The sequence below is a fragment of the Ambystoma mexicanum genome, chromosome 4p (assembly GCF_040938575.1).
Source record: "Ambystoma mexicanum isolate Mex_15411 chromosome 4p, UKY_AmexF1_1, whole genome shotgun sequence".
NCBI classification, from domain to species: domain Eukaryota; kingdom Metazoa; phylum Chordata; class Amphibia; order Caudata; family Ambystomatidae; genus Ambystoma; species Ambystoma mexicanum.
In genome coordinates this window covers 1,287,496,115-1,287,518,823 of record NC_090927.1, presented here as the reverse complement: position 1 = coordinate 1,287,518,823, position 22,709 = coordinate 1,287,496,115, and the positions used below count along the sequence as shown (strand labels likewise).

At 47.0% G+C, this 22,709-nt stretch overlaps 1 protein-coding gene across 1 annotated transcript in view; it reads right to left on the bottom strand.

The window, feature by feature from the left end:
* The window catches only part of LYST (lysosomal trafficking regulator), a 3,942,656-nt gene that overhangs the window by 3,602,187 nt on the left and 317,760 nt on the right, over positions 1-22,709 (bottom strand). Inside the window, exon 9 of the mRNA XM_069606985.1 lies at positions 15,389-15,615. Within this exon, the coding sequence (XP_069463086.1) occupies positions 15,389-15,615 (227 nt within the window). The remainder of the gene's footprint in view (positions 1-15,388; positions 15,616-22,709) is intronic.

Below are 22,709 nucleotides of genomic sequence, written 5' to 3'. Positions count from 1 at the left end.
TTCCCCCTGCCCGAAGAGTACGAATGGCAATTGCACGAAGACATCGTCTTAGACGTCTTCACGCAATGGGGATTCCCGGAAATAGACCTGTTCGCAAATATGGAAAACTCACAATGCCAAAGTTACGCCTCCAGGTACCCCCAGAACCAGTCCAAGGGGAACGGTCTGTCGATTCAATGGTCAGGGAAATTTGTTTACGCCTTTCCCCCGACTCCCCTTCTCAACAAAGTGGTGCACAAGATGCACCAGGAGCAGGTTACCATGATACTAGTGGCCCCAATGTGGGCCCGGCAGCCATGGTTCGCTCACTTGATGGAGATGTCCCTATCTCCCCCAGTGAAACTTCCCTGCCCGTACAACATGCTGTCACAGGACAAGGGCAGGACACTGCACCCATGCCCTCAGACCATGAACTTAGCAGCCTGGCTCCTGAGATCGTAGAATTTGGACATTTACAACTCCCGCAGAGATGTATGGACATCCTCAGGGAAGCCAGAAAACCTAATACCCGCCACTGCTATTCTAGCAAGTGGAAAAGATTTGTCATCTGGTGTAGAATTAAGAGCATCAACCCAATTGACTGCTCTCCTACTAACATTTTCCTATACTTGACCCATTTACTGGATTCAGGTCTAGTGTTCAATTCCATTAAAGTCCACCTAGCGGCACTTTCTGCATACACCACTTCCCAACTTAAAGTGTCGTGGTGGAAGATACCAGTTATCAAGGCCTTCATGGAGGGGGTAAAGAAAATACACCCTCCAATAGCTAACCCAGCTCCCGGATGGGACCTAAATGTGGTACTTTCTAGACTCATGGGCCCTCCTTTCGAACCCATGCACAAGGCAACTCTCAAAGACCTCACTCTTAAGACTGCTTTCCTAATAGCTGTCACCTCCATTAGGAGAGTAAGTGAACTACAGGCTCTTTCTGTACTAGACCCCTTCGTAACAGTTCACAAAGATAAAGTGGTTCTACGCACACACCCAAGGTTTGCACCAAAATTCATCTCAAAATTTCATGTAAACCAGTCTATAGAACTACCAACGTTCTTTCAAAACCCTTCCAGCTTGGGAGAAAAAAGTCTGCATACACTGGATGTACGCAGAGCTGTCATGTTCTACATGGAAAGAACCAGACCACTGAGAAAGACTAATCAGTTCTTTAACTCTGTGGCAGCAGGAAGAGAAGGAGATGCAGTTTCAAAGTCCACTATATCTAGATGGATTGTTCAATGCATCACTCTCTGTTACACTCTTGCTAAGAGAGAACTACCCTTCAAGCCAAGAGCACATTCCACTCGAGGCACTGGGGCTTCCATAGCATTCATTGCAAATGTTCCCCTTGAGTCCATCTGCAAAGCGGCTACCTGGAGTTCTGTGCACACATTTACAAAACACTACTGTCTAGATACACACTCTAGATCTGACTCCCAGGTGGGACAGGCAGTATTAAGACATCTTTTCTCTACTGTTCCTTCTCATAACCCACCGCCAACTCCGGGTACTGCTCGCTAGTCTATGCACAGCATGTGATTCTAAGCAGATTAACAAACATCAGAAGACAATGCATTACTTACCGTAAAAGCATTTCTGATGGTTGTATCTGCTTAGATTCACATGCGCCCACCCTTCCTCCCCGCTCGGATGGAAGGAACATAGACATCCTTTTCTATATTTCTCTCTTTTCTGTACTCACTCACGTCTAGAAGGCTCCCTCAGGGCAGAAAAATACAAACAGAGGGACCTCGACGCGTGAGGGATTGTGGGTACAACGCACGTCACTATAGGGATAGTGTTACAGACACGCCTTGTCGACGTCCCCTTTTCGACTACGAAAAACAAAATACAATACTCCGCAGTGACCACTGGATGTCGGACCTATGCATAGCATGTGAATCTAAGCAGATACAACCATCAGAAATGCTTTTACGGTAAGTAATGCATTGTCATATATATATATATATATATAAATATATATACACACACACACACACACACACACACACACACACACACACAGTCTTCTCTACTTCTGACTATTTTATTTTTTCTCCGCCACCCTCCGTTACCTTTCCCTCCTTATTTGTTCTAATGCCTATAAGACATTTTGCCAAAGTAACGAGTTTATTGTTTCACTCACTGCTCGCATCTTTTCCTCTCTGGAACTTCGGTATCACCGCCCCTTCCTCTTCAGCCTCATGCAGTCTTTTCGTCCGATTGGCTGCCCGTGGGAATGAGAAGGGTTATGCTTGGAAAGCAGGTTCCTTCAGACCCACTGCAGGTTTTTCAAAATTATTCTATCATTGTCCACGGGAAGCTTCTCAGTCTACTAAGCGGAATGGTGAAAGGATATTGCCAAAGGCCTAGAGTTACTTCGTGCCGTCGGTCTATAGGTGTCTTAGAATTATATAATCAATAATCGATGGCCGAAACCATCCTCACGCTACCAAGTGTACAGGAGGGCGGTGTTTCCACTGACGGGGCCATGGATCAGTGCTCACACTCAAGTACCTGTAAGACAAGATAGCTGCACCAAGTGAGGAATGGGGTGCAGGATTCACTTACTCCATCACGACTCAATAGTGAGGACTCAGTAGTTTGGCAAAGGGAAGTCTGTTTAATGACAAGGGAAACAGGGAAACAATTGGAAATCAGCAGCGTTGCGATCACCTGTCTCGCTTCAACTTCCATGATCTTCATTCCAACAGCAATAGTTATAGTCAAAACTAGTCATCAATGACGTCCAACTCTACAAGTTTGTCATGCAATATAATTGGTTGGAAAAGGGAACTTAAGTATAGGTGCTATATCTGTATATGGTAATAGAGCATGCGGATTGGATAACTATCGGGTGGGTGTCTACGCCCATCCCTCTACATCACGCGTGATAGACGTCACTACAAGTACGACGTCCTATTGGTTATAGTGTCTATAGGACCTTACATTACATGGTCCATTGTGATTGGGTGGGTTACACTCCTAGACATAAATCTACACTTTAATTAGGAGCATGCAGAATGGACACCCTGGTGCCTAGTGCCCCAGGATTCACCCTGCCTCCTTTCCATCAATCAGCATCTTAGGGCTATGTGTCAGTTTGTTGGCTGGGTATGGCCTCGAAACTGTAGTCTTATCAGGAAAGGTTATGGCATCCTCGGGTTCTGGATGACATCAGGCGGTGGTACCTCTTCACGCCTGGCTGGTCACGTGTTAGTTCACATGAATTTGCTTCAGTTTCCAGCTTTTAGTGTATTGAATTCTTCAGCCTCGCCACCTGCCTGGGCCTCCCTTATCTTAACCTTCACGGGGCAGGCTGGTATGCTCCGAAGTTTTGATTCTTGTTAGCCGACGTTCTCCTTTTCTCTGGTTGACCTCAATTTCCCAGGCATGAGCTGCTCTTTGTTGAGGTTCGATTCCGCTCTTCCTCCTGGCTTTAGCTGAGATATGAAACCTGGCCTGTTAGGCCTATGGCCGCCTGGGCATACTTCTGCTTAATAAAATGGAGTCGCACTTGTATAGCGTGCCTTATTGAGGTAGATATATGGTTGGCGCTTGCCGCTCTATTCTTCTACTAAGCATTGCAAGCAGTATCGTTTTCTTAGCTTCTTGCGTTCCAACCCTATTTACACGCGTTAACTGGTTAGCAACTTACATCTTGCCTCATAGCAACGTTTCCTTACGTTTCAACATCGTCTCTTTTCTGTGTCTATTACATCTAGTTTTCATGGCTGCTCGCACTGGCGTGTTATCCTTGATAGCCGTTTTCGTTCATCCGCGAGGCTGTCCAGGCCCTTGTGTCATTTCCACTGGCCTTCCATTAAGGCTTTTTGGGTCTCTTCGTGGACTGTCTATAGGTACTCTTCATTTCGTCTCAGCAGCTGGTATGGTTGTCTAAGAGGGTATCGTGCAGCCCATGGTTGTCTGGTTATGGGCGCTTCAACTGGTATGGCTCTTCTGATGTACATTGGGCAGAGTCCCAGCGCAGCTCTCTGTTGGTTCATTTGCTCCTCATACGTCACATACCTTCGCGAGTATGCTCCTGGTACCTCGAAATGGGGGGCAGGCCCTGTCTGGGACTTCCTCTACAGGGGCACCATAGCGTATCTATATATTTTTCTGTGGCCTGCCCCATGTTTTTCGACAGGATAGGTATCAGCCCAACCGCTGAAGTAATTCTTGCGATACTGTGTTCAATCACCGCCGAATCGGCGTGAGTTAGTGGGTCCGAAGGTCTATCGGTAGATTTACCGCCTACCGCGGAGTTCGAGGGCCTAGCGGTAGGTTTTTTCGCCTTGAGGCCTAGTCGTAGATTTTGGGCCTACCAGGACTTTCGGGACCGTCAGAGCGTCAAATTTCCGCGCTTCGATGTGTAAACCTGATTTAGGGGTAGCGCCCTTGTTTGTCTTGGAATGCCCAGTCGCAAAACGCTGCTGCGGATGCGGGGAAGGCTGTTGATCTGAACGATCAGAGGAATCCGCCAAAATTTTCGACGGCCCTGCTGGCGCTTTCATCTTTTTCGACGTATCCGTCGAAATAGATGGCGGGGTTGTGTGTTTAGTGTAATGCGTTCTTTGTACGCCCCTGTCGCCGGGTGTTGTCCCTGAAGCGAGACCAGTGTCAAGCATAGAAGGGCAGGGGACGGGCGTGGCGGACCTAGAAGTGTCCGCCTCGAGGTCTATCACATCCGCAATGGATGCCTGGTCATCGGAGGTGCCCCTGTCACTTTCAGCGGGTGTGGCGGTGGGGGAAGAGGGTTCCGTACGCGACATACCGTACGCGCCCCTCCGCTTTACACAGCACTCCTTAAGGGTCATAGGCTGAAGAAGTTTACAAGCCACACACCACTTCTCGTCGTGATCTAAGGGGAGACAGGAGTTGCACGTCTTGTGCTCGTCCTTCCATGTGTATCTGACCCTACACTTAGGGCAGAACCTAAAAGGAGTCCTTTCCATAGCAAAATATGTAAACAAAGATGACCAGACCTAGAGGACAAAGAGGGGGAAAGAGGAAAGACATAATGAAGATATAGCCACCCTGACCCCACTCTCCCTACTGTGAAGGCCGGCCATGCTTCAGCCGCCGGATCTTAGGCACCGAAATCCACTGGCGTAGACAAATCCCCCACAGTCTTCGTCGAAGTTGTTCCTGCAGTCGAAGTGACTTCAAGGGGGAATAACCGACAAGTCGGTTTAAGATAAACAATGTCTCTTATGTAAGAGCTCCGCTATAGGGCGACCAGTTCTCTGGGCGGAAAAAAACAATCTGAGGGACCTCGGCGCGTGAGGGATTTTGGGTACAACACACGTCACGATAGGGATAGTGTTACAGACACACCTATGCCGACGTCCCCTTGCAGTCACCGAACTGATGTCGGACCATATGCACAGCATGTGATTCTAAGCAGATTAACAAGCATCAGAAATTATTATTTTAATCAAGAAACGTTGAGTACAAGAGTTATTTGAATACTTGCCACTGTGAAACTCTATATGTTACAACCCTACAGCTCACATTGACCCCTCTTGAGATAAGCCTGGCTGCTCAGCCACTCTACCAACTTGTGTAGTAGAGGCCTATACCAAAAGTTGGGTTACCTACTGCCAAGAGGACAAGGCTGGTGTAGTCTCCCACATGGTTACTACATACAATCTTGCCTAACAAAAGGTTTTCCTTTTAAAAGGTTCCCTTTGGACCACCACTGCAGCGATAGTGCCAGAGGTTATGAAACCACCACTAGATTGTCCCATAGAACGCTTGCTTGCGACCATTGTTTTGCAGGCCACTCTTCCATAGGACACGTGTGCAATCGGACGTCTGGCACCAGGTAAATGCAGGAAGCCATCATTCATAGAAGGCGCAGCACCTTTTTGTTTGAATTAGTGCCCCTAGAAACGGTTTTACTTGGCTGGGCACTAAACTTGATTTTTTCTTGTTGAGGGAGACGCCCGATAGCAACAGTAGATTGACTTGTTTGCAGGGTGATTTGCTGACACACTTGAGGTGTCTCACCTGTTATAAGCCAGCCGTCTAGGTAAGGGTACACTGGAATGGACTGCCTATGTAAGTGTGCGCCCACTACTGCTACTGTTAGGACCTTCGTATACACTCAGGGAGCTGATGCTATATCGAATGGTAGCACTTTGAACTGGTAGTACAGGTCTCCCACTTTGAACCTTAGGTATTTTCTGTGCGCTGGCAACATTGAAATATGAAAGTATGCATCTACCATGTGCAATGTTGCCATGTAATTCCTATGTTTTAGCGGAGGAATTACCTCCTGAAGCGTAGTCATTCTGAATTGTTGTAGCTTGACATATAGGTTTGCAGGGCGCAGGTCCATAACTGGGCGCATTGTTAGATCTTTCTTTGGAACAAGGAAGTACACTGAATAAACACATTGATTATCCTCTAGAGGTGGTATTTGGCTCTCTTGCTCGTTTATGCAGTAAAGTTTACATCTCCTTCTAGAGTTTGGTAACGTTCTTTTGGCATTCTTTTAGTACGAGGAGGATGATGGCGTAGTGTTTCGAGAAATTTGACTGAATAATCTTTTGCCACGGTTCTGAGCACCCAGCGATCTGATGTTATCCCCTCCCATGTGTGGGTGAATGATATGCAACCCCGTACCACAAATGCAAGGGAGGGTATATGTGAATTGGAGCATTATTTGTTGGCGGGGGCAGCTGCGTCTCTAGACGCTGCAAGTCTGCCCCGCCCTGTGCCTCTGCAAAATCGTCTTTGTTGGTTTGATTGATAAAAGATGATTGACCATGGGAACTGTATTAAGAAACGGTAGACGTTCCAAATCCAGATTGATTTTAACTCGTCGTGGCTGCGAAAGTGCACTGTGTGTTGAAGGTGCCCTATTGGATATAATGCTCATTTGTGATTTGGCCTAATGTTTTTAAAGTCTTGTGCTCCTTTTTTGTTATCTCAAGCTGATAGTTAATTGCTTTTCCAAACAGGACTGATTCTCCGATGTTGATTCGTACTGCTTGAGCTTTGGGTTTAAACCTGGAATTCTGGAGCCATGAATGGCGTTTAAGCAGGGTCCCTCAAAAATTACACTCCCTGAAGTGGCTGCCGAGTTTAAAATATTCGTTTATATGTTTTGGGCTACCTGTGTGCCTGACTTTATAGGTTCGGTCACAGAATCAAGAGGTTTAATAATCTCTTCCCACTGTGTATTGCTGTAACCTGCAAGCAGTGTGGTATGGTATGGTTTACAATTTGTGTGATATATGCTCCTGAGGTTATTCTCTTCCCTAAGAGATACAGGCATTTGCATTCCTTATTTCGAGGCTTTAGATAGAGCCTTTTTAGAAAGCACAACAGTGAAGGACGCTAAAAAACAACTAGAAGGACTGGAGGAAGAAATTAAAAAGTTTAAACAACTTAATCTAGAGCAAAAAATTAATTACAAAAAGACATCGCCAACTATAACGAAAAGAGAACTTATCCATACTTACGAAAAGGTTTCTTCACCGATCCACTGATCGGGGGTAATAAATACCGACAGAACAATAGATTTGCCACCTTCTCGAATACCTCAGGCTCCTCAAGTGGTTCGGATCCATCCCTTAACCAATCTGGTCCGAGTGGGGGAGCGGCAACGAGAGGACAAAACCCACAGCAGGTTTTTTTCAGAGGGGGCCCAAGAGGCAGACCCAGACAGCGACAACAACACGGCCAGAATTAGGGGATGAGAACTCGTATTTAGAAAATCACCCAATACATTCAGGCATTCTGTCTGTGGAATAGCTGTATAAAGAGACTCGACATCCATGGTGACAAGTATGTAGTCATCCCCTACAGCAATATCTCGAACAATCCCAATCATATGGGTTGAGTCTTTTATGAAAGAGGGCATTTTAAGCACAAAAGGTTTTAGAAAAAATTCTGAGTATATTGACAAGGGTTCCAACAAAGAATCAATGGCAGAGACAATGGGTCTCCCAGGTGGTTTTGTGGTACTTTTGTGAATCTTGGGCAGAATATAAAATGCTGCCTTTTTTGGGGCAGTTTTTTTTCACGAAACGGCCTTCATCTGCTCTTATCCATTCTTCACATATTGCATGATTAGTAAGACTTTTAATTTCTTCCTGTAGTCTCAGTGTAGGATCTCTGTCTAACTTTTTATATGATGTACGATCTTGTAGTAGACGCATGCATTCATTTTCATTTGTGGAAGTATCCAAAATCACAATACCACCCCCCTTGTCTGCCGGTTTTATAGTAATGGACTCAATCCCACAGAGTTTTGTCAGGCTTTTCCTCTCCTCTCTGGTCAAATTATCAGGTTTGTGGTTCTTCTTTTTGATCGTGTTTATAACTTCTCGTGTAACAATATTCTCAAAAGCCAGGATTTCTGGTGTGCACGTGTGTGCGGGTGGGACAAAAGTGGACTTTAGCTTAAGGCCGCTCACATTTGGTATTGCATCAGAAGTAGTACACTGCTCACCTTGATGGGCTGGTAGGTAGACCTCGAAAAAGTGTTTGAGCAGTATATTTCTAAAGAATGTATGTAATTCAAGCTCAGTTTTGAAGGCATCAGCTCTGGTGGTAGGAACATAAGAGAGCCCCTTGGAAAGGAGTCTCAAATCACAATGGTCTAGAGGGTAGACAGATAGATTGAGAATTGGCAGTTGGTTGTCTTCATTCCTTGGTTTGAGTACCACTGTCTGGACCTTTACCTCACCAACCCCCTACTGAATTTGTTCAAGAATGTATGAGGTTGGCAATGACAGAAAACTTTTTTCTGTTTAAAAAAACAGCTCTATAAGCAATAAAAAGGTGTTAGCATGGGGGCTACCTTTGCCCCTGATGTTGCTAATTTATATATGGCAGATTACGAAAAAGAGTTTGTCCTCGGTACTGGGAACGCTCTTAGCGCTCATCCAACACTGAACTCGATTTTGGGCACGTGGCATCGCTACATTGACAATGTTTTTCTTGTATGGAAAGGGCCCGTCACATCACTGATTGAATTTCACGGTTGGCTTAACCAATGTGATAGTAATATCAAATTTACCTTGGAATATAACCATCGCCAAGTGAGTTTCCTCGATCTCATCATTAAAAAAACAGGAAACTGCCTCACCGCCTCCCTTTTCAAAAAACCAACAGATTAGAACTCTCTCCTCAATTTCAACAGTTTCCATCCCTCTAGCCTACGTCAAAATTTGCCGTACGGCCAATTCTTACGAATAATAAGGAACTGTACAGAAAAAGAGGATTTCAGAATCCATGCTGAACAATTAAAAAACAGACTAATTGAGAGGATATCCAAGGAGACTGGTGAAAGAACATTTTAAGAGAGCAGAACACACTGACCAAGAGATATGTTTATCCACCCGTGACAAACAACAGCCTAAGCGCCTAGTATATGTCACCACATTTAATCCGATTAGCAGTGATGTGAGGAGGATTATTAATAGGCACTGGGATCTGGTAAAACAACCAGGGACCCTCTCCCTAAAACCATTATTCACATTCAAGAAGAATCAGAATCTAAGACAAAGACTGGTCCACACTTACCCCGATCCCCCTAAAGAACAATCCATTACCACACAGTGGGGTCTCCCTCAGATTGTGGGATATTACAAGTGCGGAAAATGTGTGGCCTGGCCCCTGACCTAGATCAAGCGAGAATTTCAGTATAACGGCCGGATATGGAAAATGAATTGCCACACCAACTGTTTAACTAAAAATGTGATTTACGTGATATCTTGCCCCTGCCAACTCCTTTATGTTGGCAAACCCACCTGTGGGGTGAGACAGCGTATATCTGAACACTGGAGCTGCATAAGAAATAATGTTGCAGATAAACCTCTCGTAGAACATTTCCAGAAACTGAAACAAAGATACAGACCTTAGATGGTTTGTTCTCCAACATGTAAAACCTTACATGAGAGGCGGTGATATGGGGTCAATACTGCACCGTATTGAACAAAGATGGATATATATCCTTGATACGGTCCGCAATGGCTTAAATCTGTCTGTTGAGTGGAATGCCCTTATAACAAAGGATTAGGCATCTCCTTATAGCTAATTCCACATTTTCACTTTGTACTTTTTACTTTCTACCATCTACAAATAGTGCACACAATTACATGCTAGTTACGCTGTGTACATCCAGAAGGAACCTAAAAGAATTTATTGTCTAGACTGAGCAACACGTGTATATATTGTGCCCGATACAGACTATGTGACCAGCAACAGAGAGATCTTCTTTTAGAGATACAATTATCCAAAATTGTATTTTTCTGACTTGATCGTGCAAGTATTATCGTAACTTGCCCAGCTAAGAATAGTAGTCCTTTTTCTATGCGCACTATGCTGAGATACAGTCCCTCCCTTATGTTTACTATTCTCTATAAATAACAGTCCTTTTTTAATGTCGCTGATTTTTTCTGGGCTCGAGTGACATTTGGTTTTCCTTGGAAGGAGTAAGCAGCAGACTCTAAGGTAAGCCTGCTGTTTTGACACCCGTCTTAAGAGTGGCGTACGCAGTATATGGAAAGAATGCTGGTACTCGTAGAACAATACACGTGTGCTTACTTGTTTATGGGACAGACACCTAGACAGTCTGCATTGGTTTTTGCCGGGCACTGGTCCACTATAGGTGGACGCTACAATCACGGCGTTTACAATAGCGAGTATCGCCTATTGCGTTTAGATGGTTTTTATTGTTTTTTTGCCATGCGCGGGTCCATTACATGCGGACGCTGCAGACATGGCGGTTCTAACTGTGTGTTTTATTTGAGTTTATTTTATTGTTCTTCTTCAGCGGTGTTGGCCATAAGTTGCGCATACATCTGGGGGATTCTTGCGATGACCCGCGCAATGAGTCACATGCACCGGTGACACTGAATAGTGACTCTGTAATTTCGTTTCCATAAAAAGGCATATTTGAGAAATGAGCCTATATTAATTTTCTGCTAGAGTAGCATTAGGACGGCATCTCTCACTATTGAGAGACACTCCATCCAGTCATTGACAGTTGGTTGTCTTAAGATGGTTACTCCTGTAGCCTGTAAAAAACCATAAGGGCGTACTGAATATGGGGGCTATGGAATAAATAAACTTTGTTATGTAATCAGAGAGAAACATTTTTTGTGACTACTATACACTATCCCCAACAGCCTCGTGTATTTAACTGATGAAGACGGTTGCCGAGTAAAAGATTTGGAAAAACCTTATATTTCCTCCAAGACTCTTGAAGCATTGAATATCTATCTGAGGTGCTGATTAATATTGAAGAATTGTAAGTGAGATTTTTTATGTCCATATAATTACTCACTGCTGTAGGTAATTTTTACTGGTACAGAGAACTAAGACGTGTCTCTGTTTGGTTCACAGGTCTCGATTATATCATTGATACTGTGAAGGATTGATTCCGTATTCCTAGTTGCCCATTTGTGAATTGACACATAGTGGTGAGTAGGTTTCTGTGTTGAGACGCTATACATATGACAATAATAGTCACAAAAGTCTAAGAAATATGGGATGACCCTGGACACTGATGGTATTTTATGTATGTTTTTTAGATTGACATTTGGCGCATACGTTTCCAAAACACAAGGGCAGACGCATTTGTCTGCACTTCACGTCCTGAAGAAGGTCTTGAGATTCAAAAACAGCAAATTGTGTTATATGTGGACCGAAACACGTGTCGACGACTATAAAAAGATACTTGGGCTGATTGTTTGACCAAGAAAAATACAACACCTGAAAGTAAAACTGGGCAGACAACTTCTGAATTTTTGTCTGTAGAAATATATGTATTAAGTGAATGATACATTTTCTGGAAAGAGCCAAATTTGTTTTTTAAGCAAAATTGTGAATGAATGTGTGAGTTTGGGACGAGAGAAGTGAAATATGAAATTTATGATGATGAATTGCTATTAATTTTTTTAAAAAACATCGCATGTAATAAAAGATGTGCTTATTGATTAAAATTTGTAATATTATATTTTGAAAAAAACATCCGTGTCATCCCTATCTACTGGTCCATTTCTGTTTCTTGTAAACTCTTTATATTTGCCTACGGGACCAGGGATTTAAGTAGGTATACCCCCTTTTGTTCTGAATTGGGCTCAAAAACAAGCCTCACATACTTACTGAGAGCCTTCCTCAGAGCTTCCACAGCCCTCCGGGGCACCTCGGCAAATCCTCCACCAATGGCATTGAGGGCGCCGAGGGAATCGACTTCGACAACTTCTTGGAGGCCGACGCCTCGAGAGAGCCCCTCAACGGGCACAGCGCTGATGCCTTCTTTGAAGGCTTCATAGGCTCCGACGGTCTCAATGGCGTTGAGGACCGGGACCTGGATCTGGCATGGCTATGGCGCTCTCCCTTGTCCAAGCGGGACCTCGATGGCTCCTGATGATCGCGCCGACCGCCCGAGCCCGAAGGCGTGCGAGTGGTGGACCGAGCCCGTTCCTTGCTGACTTCTTTCGAAGGCGCGGACGGAACTGTGCCTTGCAATTCGAATATAGCCATCAACTGCTCGCGGAATGCATCCCATTCGGCCGGCGACGAAGACTTGGTGGGACAAGTCAAGCGTCTGGCGGAGTACTCCTCCTCCGAGGATGGCGACCGGTGATGGCGCTTCCTAGAATGCCTCGAGGCAGAGGAATGGCGGGAACCACTCCTAGACCGAGACCCCCTGGATTTTTGCCGATGCGGAGAGTCGCCCCTCGAGTCATCGGTCGAAAGCCCAACGAACTTCGATTTATGGAGCTTAGACACCCTACCTACCTTTAATTTCTTCTTACGTTCCCGCAAGGACTCAGACGTCAGGGACTGGCAGTCATCGCAGTCGTCAGTGGCGTGGCTTTCGCCGAGGCACCAGAGGCAGATGTCGTACAGGTCCGTGATGAACATTTTTGAACCGCAGTCCCGACATTTTTTAAAGCCCGACTTCGGGGTCGCAGAAGAGGATGAAGACATTGTTCGAAGAGAAGAATCGAGCGCGCTGAGATTCCGAAGCAAACACGTTGCGGAAAAAACGGAACTGAGGCTACGGGCGCCGTGCGTCCTATATATAAAATCCGGTGACATCGACCCTCGACGGAGGCCCTCAAGGAACAACGTATCGACGCAGGACGCCCTCTGCCGAAAATTTTCCGAAGCATCACAGCTGTGGTCATTATCCGTCATAGATGTGGAATACATCGGAGGACACAATCCCCTCGAAGGTAGGGCTGGAGCAGCAGCAGTCAGTCAGCTTAGCGGTTGCTGGAGGTAGGTGCAGATGTCCTCTTCTTTCTTCTTCTTAGGAATGGATCATTCAGTGGTGGCTCTGGCTTCAGCATCAAAACCCTCACCTTTTATGCAGGAAACCAATCAGCATGCATGCAACATTCAAACTCTGGGTGGTGGCTCTCCCAAGGGGACAACCAGGCTCCCAGTTTGAACTGGATCCGAGCAGACACACTGGAGGACAATGACCTGAGGCATTTGTGTTCGCCCAGCTTCCTGTCCTCCCCAACACACTGGCAGCTCCGGGCAGGCTTCCCAATGGGAGCCCAACAAAGACAAAGGAGTGAGCAAGACTTCTGACCCCCCCACCCAGGTTAGCAGAGGAAGGCTCAAGTAAGGGTACGCCATCGTGAGTTGGTGTGCAAAAAGAAGACCGGCACCATTTAGGTCAATGGCGACCCATGTGTCCTTTACCGTAGTTGCGACAGCAGCCTGCGTATAAAAATCAATGAAAGTTGGAAGAAAATATCCACCATCACCAGCCACTCAGACTTGCCACTGTAACTAGAAAGTTACAGAACTGAGAGAAGGGATGTGTGTCCCCTCAGTGCTCCACATACAATGGGGTGGGCTGATCTCACAAAAGAAAAGCAATGGTAGGATAAAAAGTATCCACTATCCTGGTAACATTAAGTTAGCAAAGGAAAATCAAATAAAACCAAAGAGGGAAGCTCAAGGAGCTCCCAGCAACACTGCACAAAAAGTGCTGTGTGCTGCAACAGTAAAATACAGATGCCATTAAAAAAGATGGAGGAAAACAGACTCCAACAAAGTGAAGCAAAAAGGGTTCCTAGCGTCAGAGACAAAGAATGAGTGAGGAAAAAGGTTCCCACTCACTCCGGAGAGTCAGAAAACCCCTAATAGTCCAGTAAAAAGTGCTGGGCGACTCACTAAGGGGGGAAAATTACATACAAGATAGAAATTCGACCTAACACCTTATTTGGGATTGCCGACCTGAGAAGGCAGGAAGGTGGCAAACAACAACATTTTAGGGCACTAGACATTTAGTAGCCATATGCGGTAAACGTGAATGTGCACACTAGAAAACGACAAAATGGTGAAAAGATAATTGCTGCCACCAGCTTGTCTTAAGGCACAGATAAAAGTAAGCAAAAATCCCAAATGTAAAAGACCATGGTGATACAAAAGTATCCCCACTACACTGCACTGTAAAATGCTGTGTGCACTGTTAACAAGTTACCAAAAAGGTAAAATGAGATAAGGGAAACAGTTTCCCAGTACTGATGATCTGAAGGACTGATCAGTTTCCCCATAACAAAATGAGAAAAAGGCCAGGGAAGTGAAACTGAAGGCTTCACATCCCTTTAAAAGGTCAGGACTGGTTCAAGAACAAAAGCAACAGCTTTGGGGAATTCATAGAATATGGAGCGAAAGTTGCCTAAAAGAGAAATCATTCCCAACAGCTGGTCGGTGCCTTCTCTTACAAGTTGGGAAGGCAATATATCTTCAGAAAAAAATAACACCTTATCACTTCTCAGCAATATATGCAATGCACTACAAAGAGGGGAGAAACAATGCTACCAGCAGTCCTGTAAGCGTCCACACACACAATGCTTGTTAACCCTCAGAGTAATAAAGTTCTTATTCCACTACAACGGCCAACTTCCACCTGGGTCAGACATTCAACCTCCTTTGTTTTCCTGCTTTCATCCTCATCTGCTACATAATTCTAGTCCCCTGAATCCTCAAAGGAGTTGCTCCTCAAGAGTTCTCGAACAGTGATGTCTGATAGTCATGATTCTTTTTTACTTTACTGGTGGAGGGTTTTGATATGAGTGCTTGTATTGAGTTATTTTGAGCCGGAAAAATAGGGGTTTTGTTTTGACTGGTTGTGAATGAGTTTAGACTTGGGGGTGGCTAGTCGTAAGGGAGGCTGAGGGGTTCTGTGGGTTTCTCGGGTTAGAGAATGTGGTTGGTGGGTGGGTTCAATGATGTCTAGAGTGCAAAGACTATGAAATGATGGTCAGTTAATGTGCTTCCATGCAGATGATTACCGAATATGTGTGTTTGTCATACTGCTGAAAAACATTGCAAAGAAGAATCCTCACATAAATATGTGCATTAAATCATGCGTATCTTAGGACTATAAATATTTGTACCTGCTGTATAAGTAGCATCGCGTTTCTTTTCTTGCCTCTTGCAATTTCTATTAAGTTGTAGAAAAAATATTCAAGCACATCCAAGCTTGGCTGATTTGCAGACAAGAGATTTAGACCCAGAATACAGAGTTCCGGGAATATCAGTTCTCTTTGGGAATTGTATTCTTCTAGGCTTGAAGGGTGAAGGGAAAGAACACTACTCCCACCTTTTGTTGTAGTGTCAGACTCTGTAAGAGAAAAGATAGCAAATACTTAAACTTGCCTTGTCGTAAGTAGAGGCACACGTTTGATGTTGCTAAAATAAATAATCCGTTTCTTTTTTCTGATCAAACTCAGTGGTACACAACATAATAACAACCCCTTTTTTATATTTTCTTTATTGAAATTTCACATAAACAGCAACTTCAAACCAATCCCCAACCCATCCATCCCTCTCCCCCACCCCCATCCCTACATGGCACATAAATATTCCACACATTTTGAGTCGGACCAGAGCACACGGTAAGTGAACCACATAATGCAACAATAAGAAGTATACATCACACACAAGCAAATTCCGAAACCCACACAACATAAGGAGAGGAACACAGTTCAGTACAATTCCTCCCTCTCCCCCAATGTTCCAGTAATCCAGGGCCACATAATCGTAATACATTTCACACAGCGGTCGGGCCCCTTAGTCTGGTGGTAATAAATTCGAAGACTCCCGTAATACTGCGGTGCTTGACCCCCCCCGGCCGCTCCAATTAAGGAGGTATGACGTATATGTATCCCACATTCTAGTGTCACCCCAGTTCCTCCCTTTCAGCACGCCCCATCTTAATTCCATGTCGTTGCAATACATAATGTCCTGAGACCATTGAGCAATCGTCGGGGCGGTACTCTTACCCCACCCCATAGCGACCCTACGCTTGGCTAGGATCAACAGAAGGCTTATCAGCTTTCGAAACCCTTTCGGTACCTGGGCAGTGTATCCCAGCAAGCCCATCAATGGGTCCGGCGGACACCGCTGACCCACAATCTGTCCTATCACAAACACTCCCCCCACTAAAATTGGACAAGTGATGCACATTCCCAAGCCACATGGAGAAATCCTGCAGGCTCATACCCACACCTAAGACAGGCCGCAGACCTGTGAGGGAAATACTGATGCAATTGAGCTGGAAAGTGATATTGATGCAAGAATTTAAAATGATCAAGTTTAAAATTGGTGTTAATAGCCTCTTTTCTCGTGCCTTCACAACAGTACAGCCATATATCTTCCGATATCTCCCTTCCTAGCAGCTTTTCCCACTCTGCCCTTGCAGACAGTGACTTATTCTCCGACACCATTGCATAAAGCCCAGAGAGTAACACCCGATCCAGGTCTCCCCTTACTACCCTATCAAACAGTTTTGCTGCCCGAGGCTGCTCAGGAAAAGTCGGAAAGAGCCGCCGTAGCGCCACCCGAAGCCTGTAGTACAAAAATACATCCAGCACCGATAGAGCCCTCCCCCCCATCTTTCAGCTGATCAATAGTGATGAATTTACCATCCGGAAACAAATCTGCAAATTTGGTGAGACCCACCCGCTTTGTCATGGCAACATAGCTTGCTTCACTAGTCACGGGCACCCCCGGAATAAATATAACCAGGAGTTCTGGTGAATAAAGTATGCCATCCCAAGATTCATGCTCCAACCGGGACCAAGCCCTGCACGTTAACTCCATCAAGTTTCGGGCCACCCCAGAGCGAGCCTGAGCCGTCAGAATAACTGACCTCAGCAATGCCGGGGATGCAATTGACCGCTCTACCTCAACATGCCTATGTTCAGCTGCCAACCCATACCAATATCTTAAATAGCTAGCCTGGGCCACATAGTAATATAATTCAAAATCGGGCAAGGCCAGACCCCCCCCCTACGGACAGGTGCAATGAGTTTATCCCATGCTACTCATGCCTGCTTCCCAGCCCAAAGAAATCGAATCACAGCCGATCTGAGGTCTTGAAAAAACTTCTTAGGTATCCAAATGGGAACATGAAGAAACACGTATAAGACCGGGGCAGAATGGCCATCTTGCCTACGGAGACCCTACCAAACAGGATGAGCGGGAGTAAAGCCCACCTTTGCATTGCTTCCTTTGCCAACTGAAGCACCGCTCCATAGTTACTGCGGAACACCTTCTCCTCGCACCTAGCCAAGGTAATTCCCAAGTACCGAGTACTAAGCATATCCCACTGAAACTCCCACCCATCCTGAAAGCGAACCAGCCCGTCCGTCAATGGAAATATCACCGACTTACCAGGGTTCACCCGCAGCCCAGAGAGTTCAACAAATTGCTGAACATCTAACATGACTGGGTTTAAATTAACCTCAGGGTGGCACAGGAACAAGACCATATCATCCGCATACAGCGAAATCACCACTTTATGAGTATGTAATTGAATCCCCCTATGAATATGGAACTCCCTCGCTCTTTCGGCCCAAACCTCTATCGCCAGAGCAAACAATAAGGGGGACAAAGGGCACCCCTGGCGTGTTCCCCTTTCAAGCGGGATTAGTGCAGTAATCAGCCCATTGACCCTCACCCTTGCAACCGGCTTCTCATATAATAGTGATACTAAAGCCAGGAAGAACCCCCCCAGACCCAATCTACGCAAAACCGTGAACAAGAACGGCCATTCAATAGAATCAAAAGCCTTGGTGGCATCGCATAAGACTGCAGCAGCTGGATCCATGCTCGGCAGGGAGGCCATCAACCCAAACCTTCGCCTCAAACCAAACGACGGCGACCGCCCAGGGATAAAGCCAACTTGATCAGCCGTAACCAGCGTGGACATCAGCGGTGCTAGACGGGACGCTAAGATTTTGGCCAGGATCTTATTATCCATGTTAATCAAGGATATCGGGCGATACGAGGAACAGTCCCCCTCAGGATTTCCCGGTTTCAATAGCACTCCCTGAGAGATTCCGGTAAACGACCTGCAGTCACCGCTTCCAGGTATACCCGCAGCACATAGGGTGCCAATTTGTCAACAAAACACTTATAGAACTCAGAGGTAAACCCGTCTGGGCCCGGGGACTTCCCATTAGGCAGCGACTTTATGGCCTCCTTCACCTCATCTAGTGTCACCGGTCTGTTTAACCACTCCCTCTGTTCCTCCGAGTAGCAAAACAAACCCACCTGATCGAGGTATGCGTCGATATCCGCCTGCGAGGCTTGAGACTGGGTAGCATACAGGCGAGTGTAAAATGTATGGAATGAAGTATCGCCTCATCCTCAAAATGATTCGCCCCCCCATCCGTAATTACCGCCACTCTTCCTCCCGAGGTATTGAAGCGCGTGGCCTTAGCTAGCGATCTACCCGGAGCCTGACCCTCACCATACTTCTGAGGGGCCGACCTATCCCACAGATATTTAATCTCCCGCTGAACCAATGCACGGAATTCCTGAAGGTTTCTCATTATCTCTCCCTACTGAGCTTTGGCAGGGACAGGAGCAGCCTCCTGCAAGGCACGTATCTCCTCCTTCACCAAATCTTTACGTATCTTTTTCAGTATACCCGCCTCCTTAGCAATGCACTCCCCCGTATCACACATTTAAACCCTTCCCACAGGACACCAACCGAGGATACCGACCCCTCATTCATCTCAAAATAACTATCAATAGCGTTCCCCAGTTCCTCCCTAAAAACCAAGTCTGTGAGCTTGTCACTTTTGAATCTCCACGGCGGCCTCCCCCCAGCCCGTCCCCTCAGCCAGACTGCTAATACAACCGGAGCGTGATCAGAGAGAGTGCGAGTCAAAACCTCCACCTCGGTCGTCTGTCCCAGAAGACTTTCGGACACCAGGAAGTAATCCAGGCGTGCAGCCGAGTTGTGCGGCGCAGAGTAATGTGTATATTGATTTACCTCCGGATTCTGCACTCTCCAAACATCTGCCAATCGCCACACGTCCTGCATGCCCCAGAGTTTAACAGAACTCTTACTGGAACAAGCGCGGATGATGCCCCGTCCGGTCCCGAGCAGGATCCAACACCGCATAAAAATCCCCTGCCCACAGAACCTCCCCCGTAGGTATATCCACCAATTGCCGCTCAACCCACTTCAGCGATTCAGTCGTATCTTGATTAGGGCCGTAATAACAAATAAACGAATATAGCCTCCCTTGGATGACCCCCTGGACTATAAGTGCCCTCCCCTCCTGATCCCTTAGCAACTTAGTCGGAATCCCACCGACCTGTGTACAAGAATGCACACTCCTCTAGAAAAAGAAGAGTACGAAGAAAAATATCTGTGGCACCCCCAGCATTTACCAAACCTGGCTTCCGAGTCTACCATCAGATGGGTTTCCTGGAGAAAGGCCACCTCCACCTGGAAACGCCTCAAGTATTGCAGCACCTAACAGCACTTCGGTGGATTATTGAGGCTCCTCACATTCCAGGTCAAAAGTTCAAGTGTCGCCATTGTCGAGCATCCCAATACCTACCGTGCATGTACCAACAGACCTTCCAAAGAATTGCATTTCTCGTTCCATTGGTCCCCCTCATCCCCCAACTCCCCAACCTCCCTACCCCCGTCCCCTACCGACAACCCCCCCCAACTTGTCGGTGTCCTTCCCAACTCCCGGCCCCTCCCACAACCACCCCCCTCCTATGCCAGACACCCCAACCCTCCAGCAATTCAATTATCTACAACACAATTTCAGCCAGCTTTCGTGCTGGGGAAGCTACCAGCCCAGCCCTCCAGCACCCTACTGCAGATTTACCGACTCCTTCCACAAAAACCAAGCCCGAATATCATGCCAGCCCCAATGCTCTAAGACCATACATGTCCCCGCCTCCTCATCAGACCTAATTATTGCCTCACTGGCCAGGCTCTTCCAGCAAAAGGAGGCCGCTTCCCCAGGAGTCTGAAAAAAGAGAGACTTGCCCTTATGCTCCACACAGAGCTTAGCTGGGCATAGCATGGCATATTTCATATTCTTATCTCTCAACCGCTTCTTCACATCCAAAAAAGTCTTCCGGGCTGCCTGCACCTTATCCGAAAAATCAGGGAAGAATCTGATGACGTCCCCTTTATAAGTAACAGTACCTTTTTCCCTCGCCTTCCGAAGTACGGTATCCCTATCTCGATAGTTCAGCAGGCAAGCTATCAACGGTTTCGGTGGGGCTCCCGGAACCGGCCTCCTGCCACTAGGGATTCTATGAGCCCTCTCCACCAAGCATATCGGGGAGAACCCCTCCGAGCCCAGCGCCTCTTTCAGTATGCCCTCAACCAGGCCTTCCATGTCTCTCTGGTCCAACGATTCTGCCAGGCCCACAATCCTAACATTATGCCTCCGCGATGCGATTCAAAGTCCTCCTGCTTCTCCCCAAGCTCTTTCAGGGCCTTCTGCACCCCAGCCATTGCCCCCGACACCGAGCTTGCAATGTCCCCCACTCCGGATATCCGTCCCTCCGCCTCGTCCAACCTCTCACCATGTTTGTCCAAGCGGACCTGCATGTGATCCACCTTGCAGGTCAATGTGTCCAATTTCCCATCAAGAGACTGTATCCCGGACTAATTGCGTGAACATGACCTTAATGTCTTGAAACGCAGAAGAAGGATCCGTTCCTGATAAAGGAGCACACTGCTCTGAAAAATCCACCATTGCTCCACTAGAGTTAGCCTGGGCAGGTGCTTCAAAATGCAGTTTGGTTTGCTATTCACCACTTTTGCTCGACTTCGACATGCTGCATAAGTGGGGAGGGAAGGAAGTGAACAAGTACACATGCACCATACAAAACTCCTGGCCCAAAGATCCCTCTCGCGCAGCTGGCTCCCAGCCGGTGCCACCTATATTTCAGATGAATCACCCCTCACCCGGGACTGAGACCCCAGTAAAACCCCAAGGGGAAGACAGGCGCCGGGTAACCCCAGCACTGCGAGCATGTGATTTGCAGCCCACAGTTGAGGCCTGTGGGTGAAGAAATTGTCCCAAGTATATGAAATCCCCCTGAATGAGGGATAATACCCAGGGCCAGCTCCACCAAGCTCAATCTGCCAGTTCTGCAGGGCCCCGCCGAGTCAGTCCTCCTGCACACAGCGCACCCGAACTCCAGGGAGCACCAGGGCCCCAGCGGCTTCCGAGCCCGTCTGCTCCGATGTGACACAGGGCCAATTGGGGGTCCCACGCCGGCAGGGCCTGTTCGCCCCGGCGCCTGCACCACCCCGCTCCAGCCAGCTGCCCCAGGAGGGGATCACAGCCGCAGCCCGCCGAGCATCGGCCAGCACCACCGTCGGGGACTCACCGCCACAGCACGCCTCCACTCCAATATGCAGCGTCCCACCAGGCCAACACACAGCAGGGACTCCCGCGGACAGATCCCGGCAGCAACTCTGCACCGCCACTCCTCTGCTGTAACATGCAGGATCCTTCCCGCCAGGCTCGTTGTGCAGCGCTTCTCGGTAGGTTTCCTACCGGAGCCGCGCACAGCCGCATGCCCGACTTCACCATCCGGCGACTGCGGCGTCCCCACCACACCAGCGCCTCTGCGCACAGGGAGACCCCGCCAGGCCCGCTCCGGCCGCTCGCAATTAGGAGGTCAAGCGCTGCGCCTCTTCACTGATCCGAGCAGGACAGCGCGCTTCTCCCCAGGCAGGTCTCCCACGTGGCGGTTTCTCCCACACCAGGTCCGCCCCTCCTCGCAGAGGCCCTCTGTCTCCGGCCAGACTTCAACAAATCGATCTCCACTCGCTTCGCTTTAGAGGTGCAAAGGTATCGAACGCCGGCGCACCACAACAGGGTGCTAAATCATCCCCAAAGTCGGCAGGATTTCATACGGATCTCCAGGGGTGCCGAAGAGCTTCACAGACCTGCGGCCATAATGGTCGGGCTCTCGAGCGCCCCCCCCATAATAACAACCCCTTAATGATCATTTACTATTCTAGTGCAATAGAGAAATATTTCATTTCCGACTGAGGATTTGCAAAAGCATAAAATGTCACCCCATCAGAGATGGTTGCAAAAATCTGTCAGGCAGCCAGAATGTATGGGTAAGTGTCTACCTAGGGCTGTCGGCGTGCATTTCTTATTGCCATTGGAATCAGACTGTCAACACCTAGTAGCACATACCACCTTTGTCGATTGTTGCGCAACTCCACCTGTATGTTAAAAGGCAAAATAGAGAGGTTACTGAAGATTTGGAAGTTGTCAATACACCAGAAATAAGATTAATAAGATTTAATCAAATTTGAAATTAAACGACTCTACATAAAACATTAATACATCAAGAATACACTTATCTTCAAAGATCACCACTAAACATGAAAAATGTCATTACATTTTACATGATCACCAA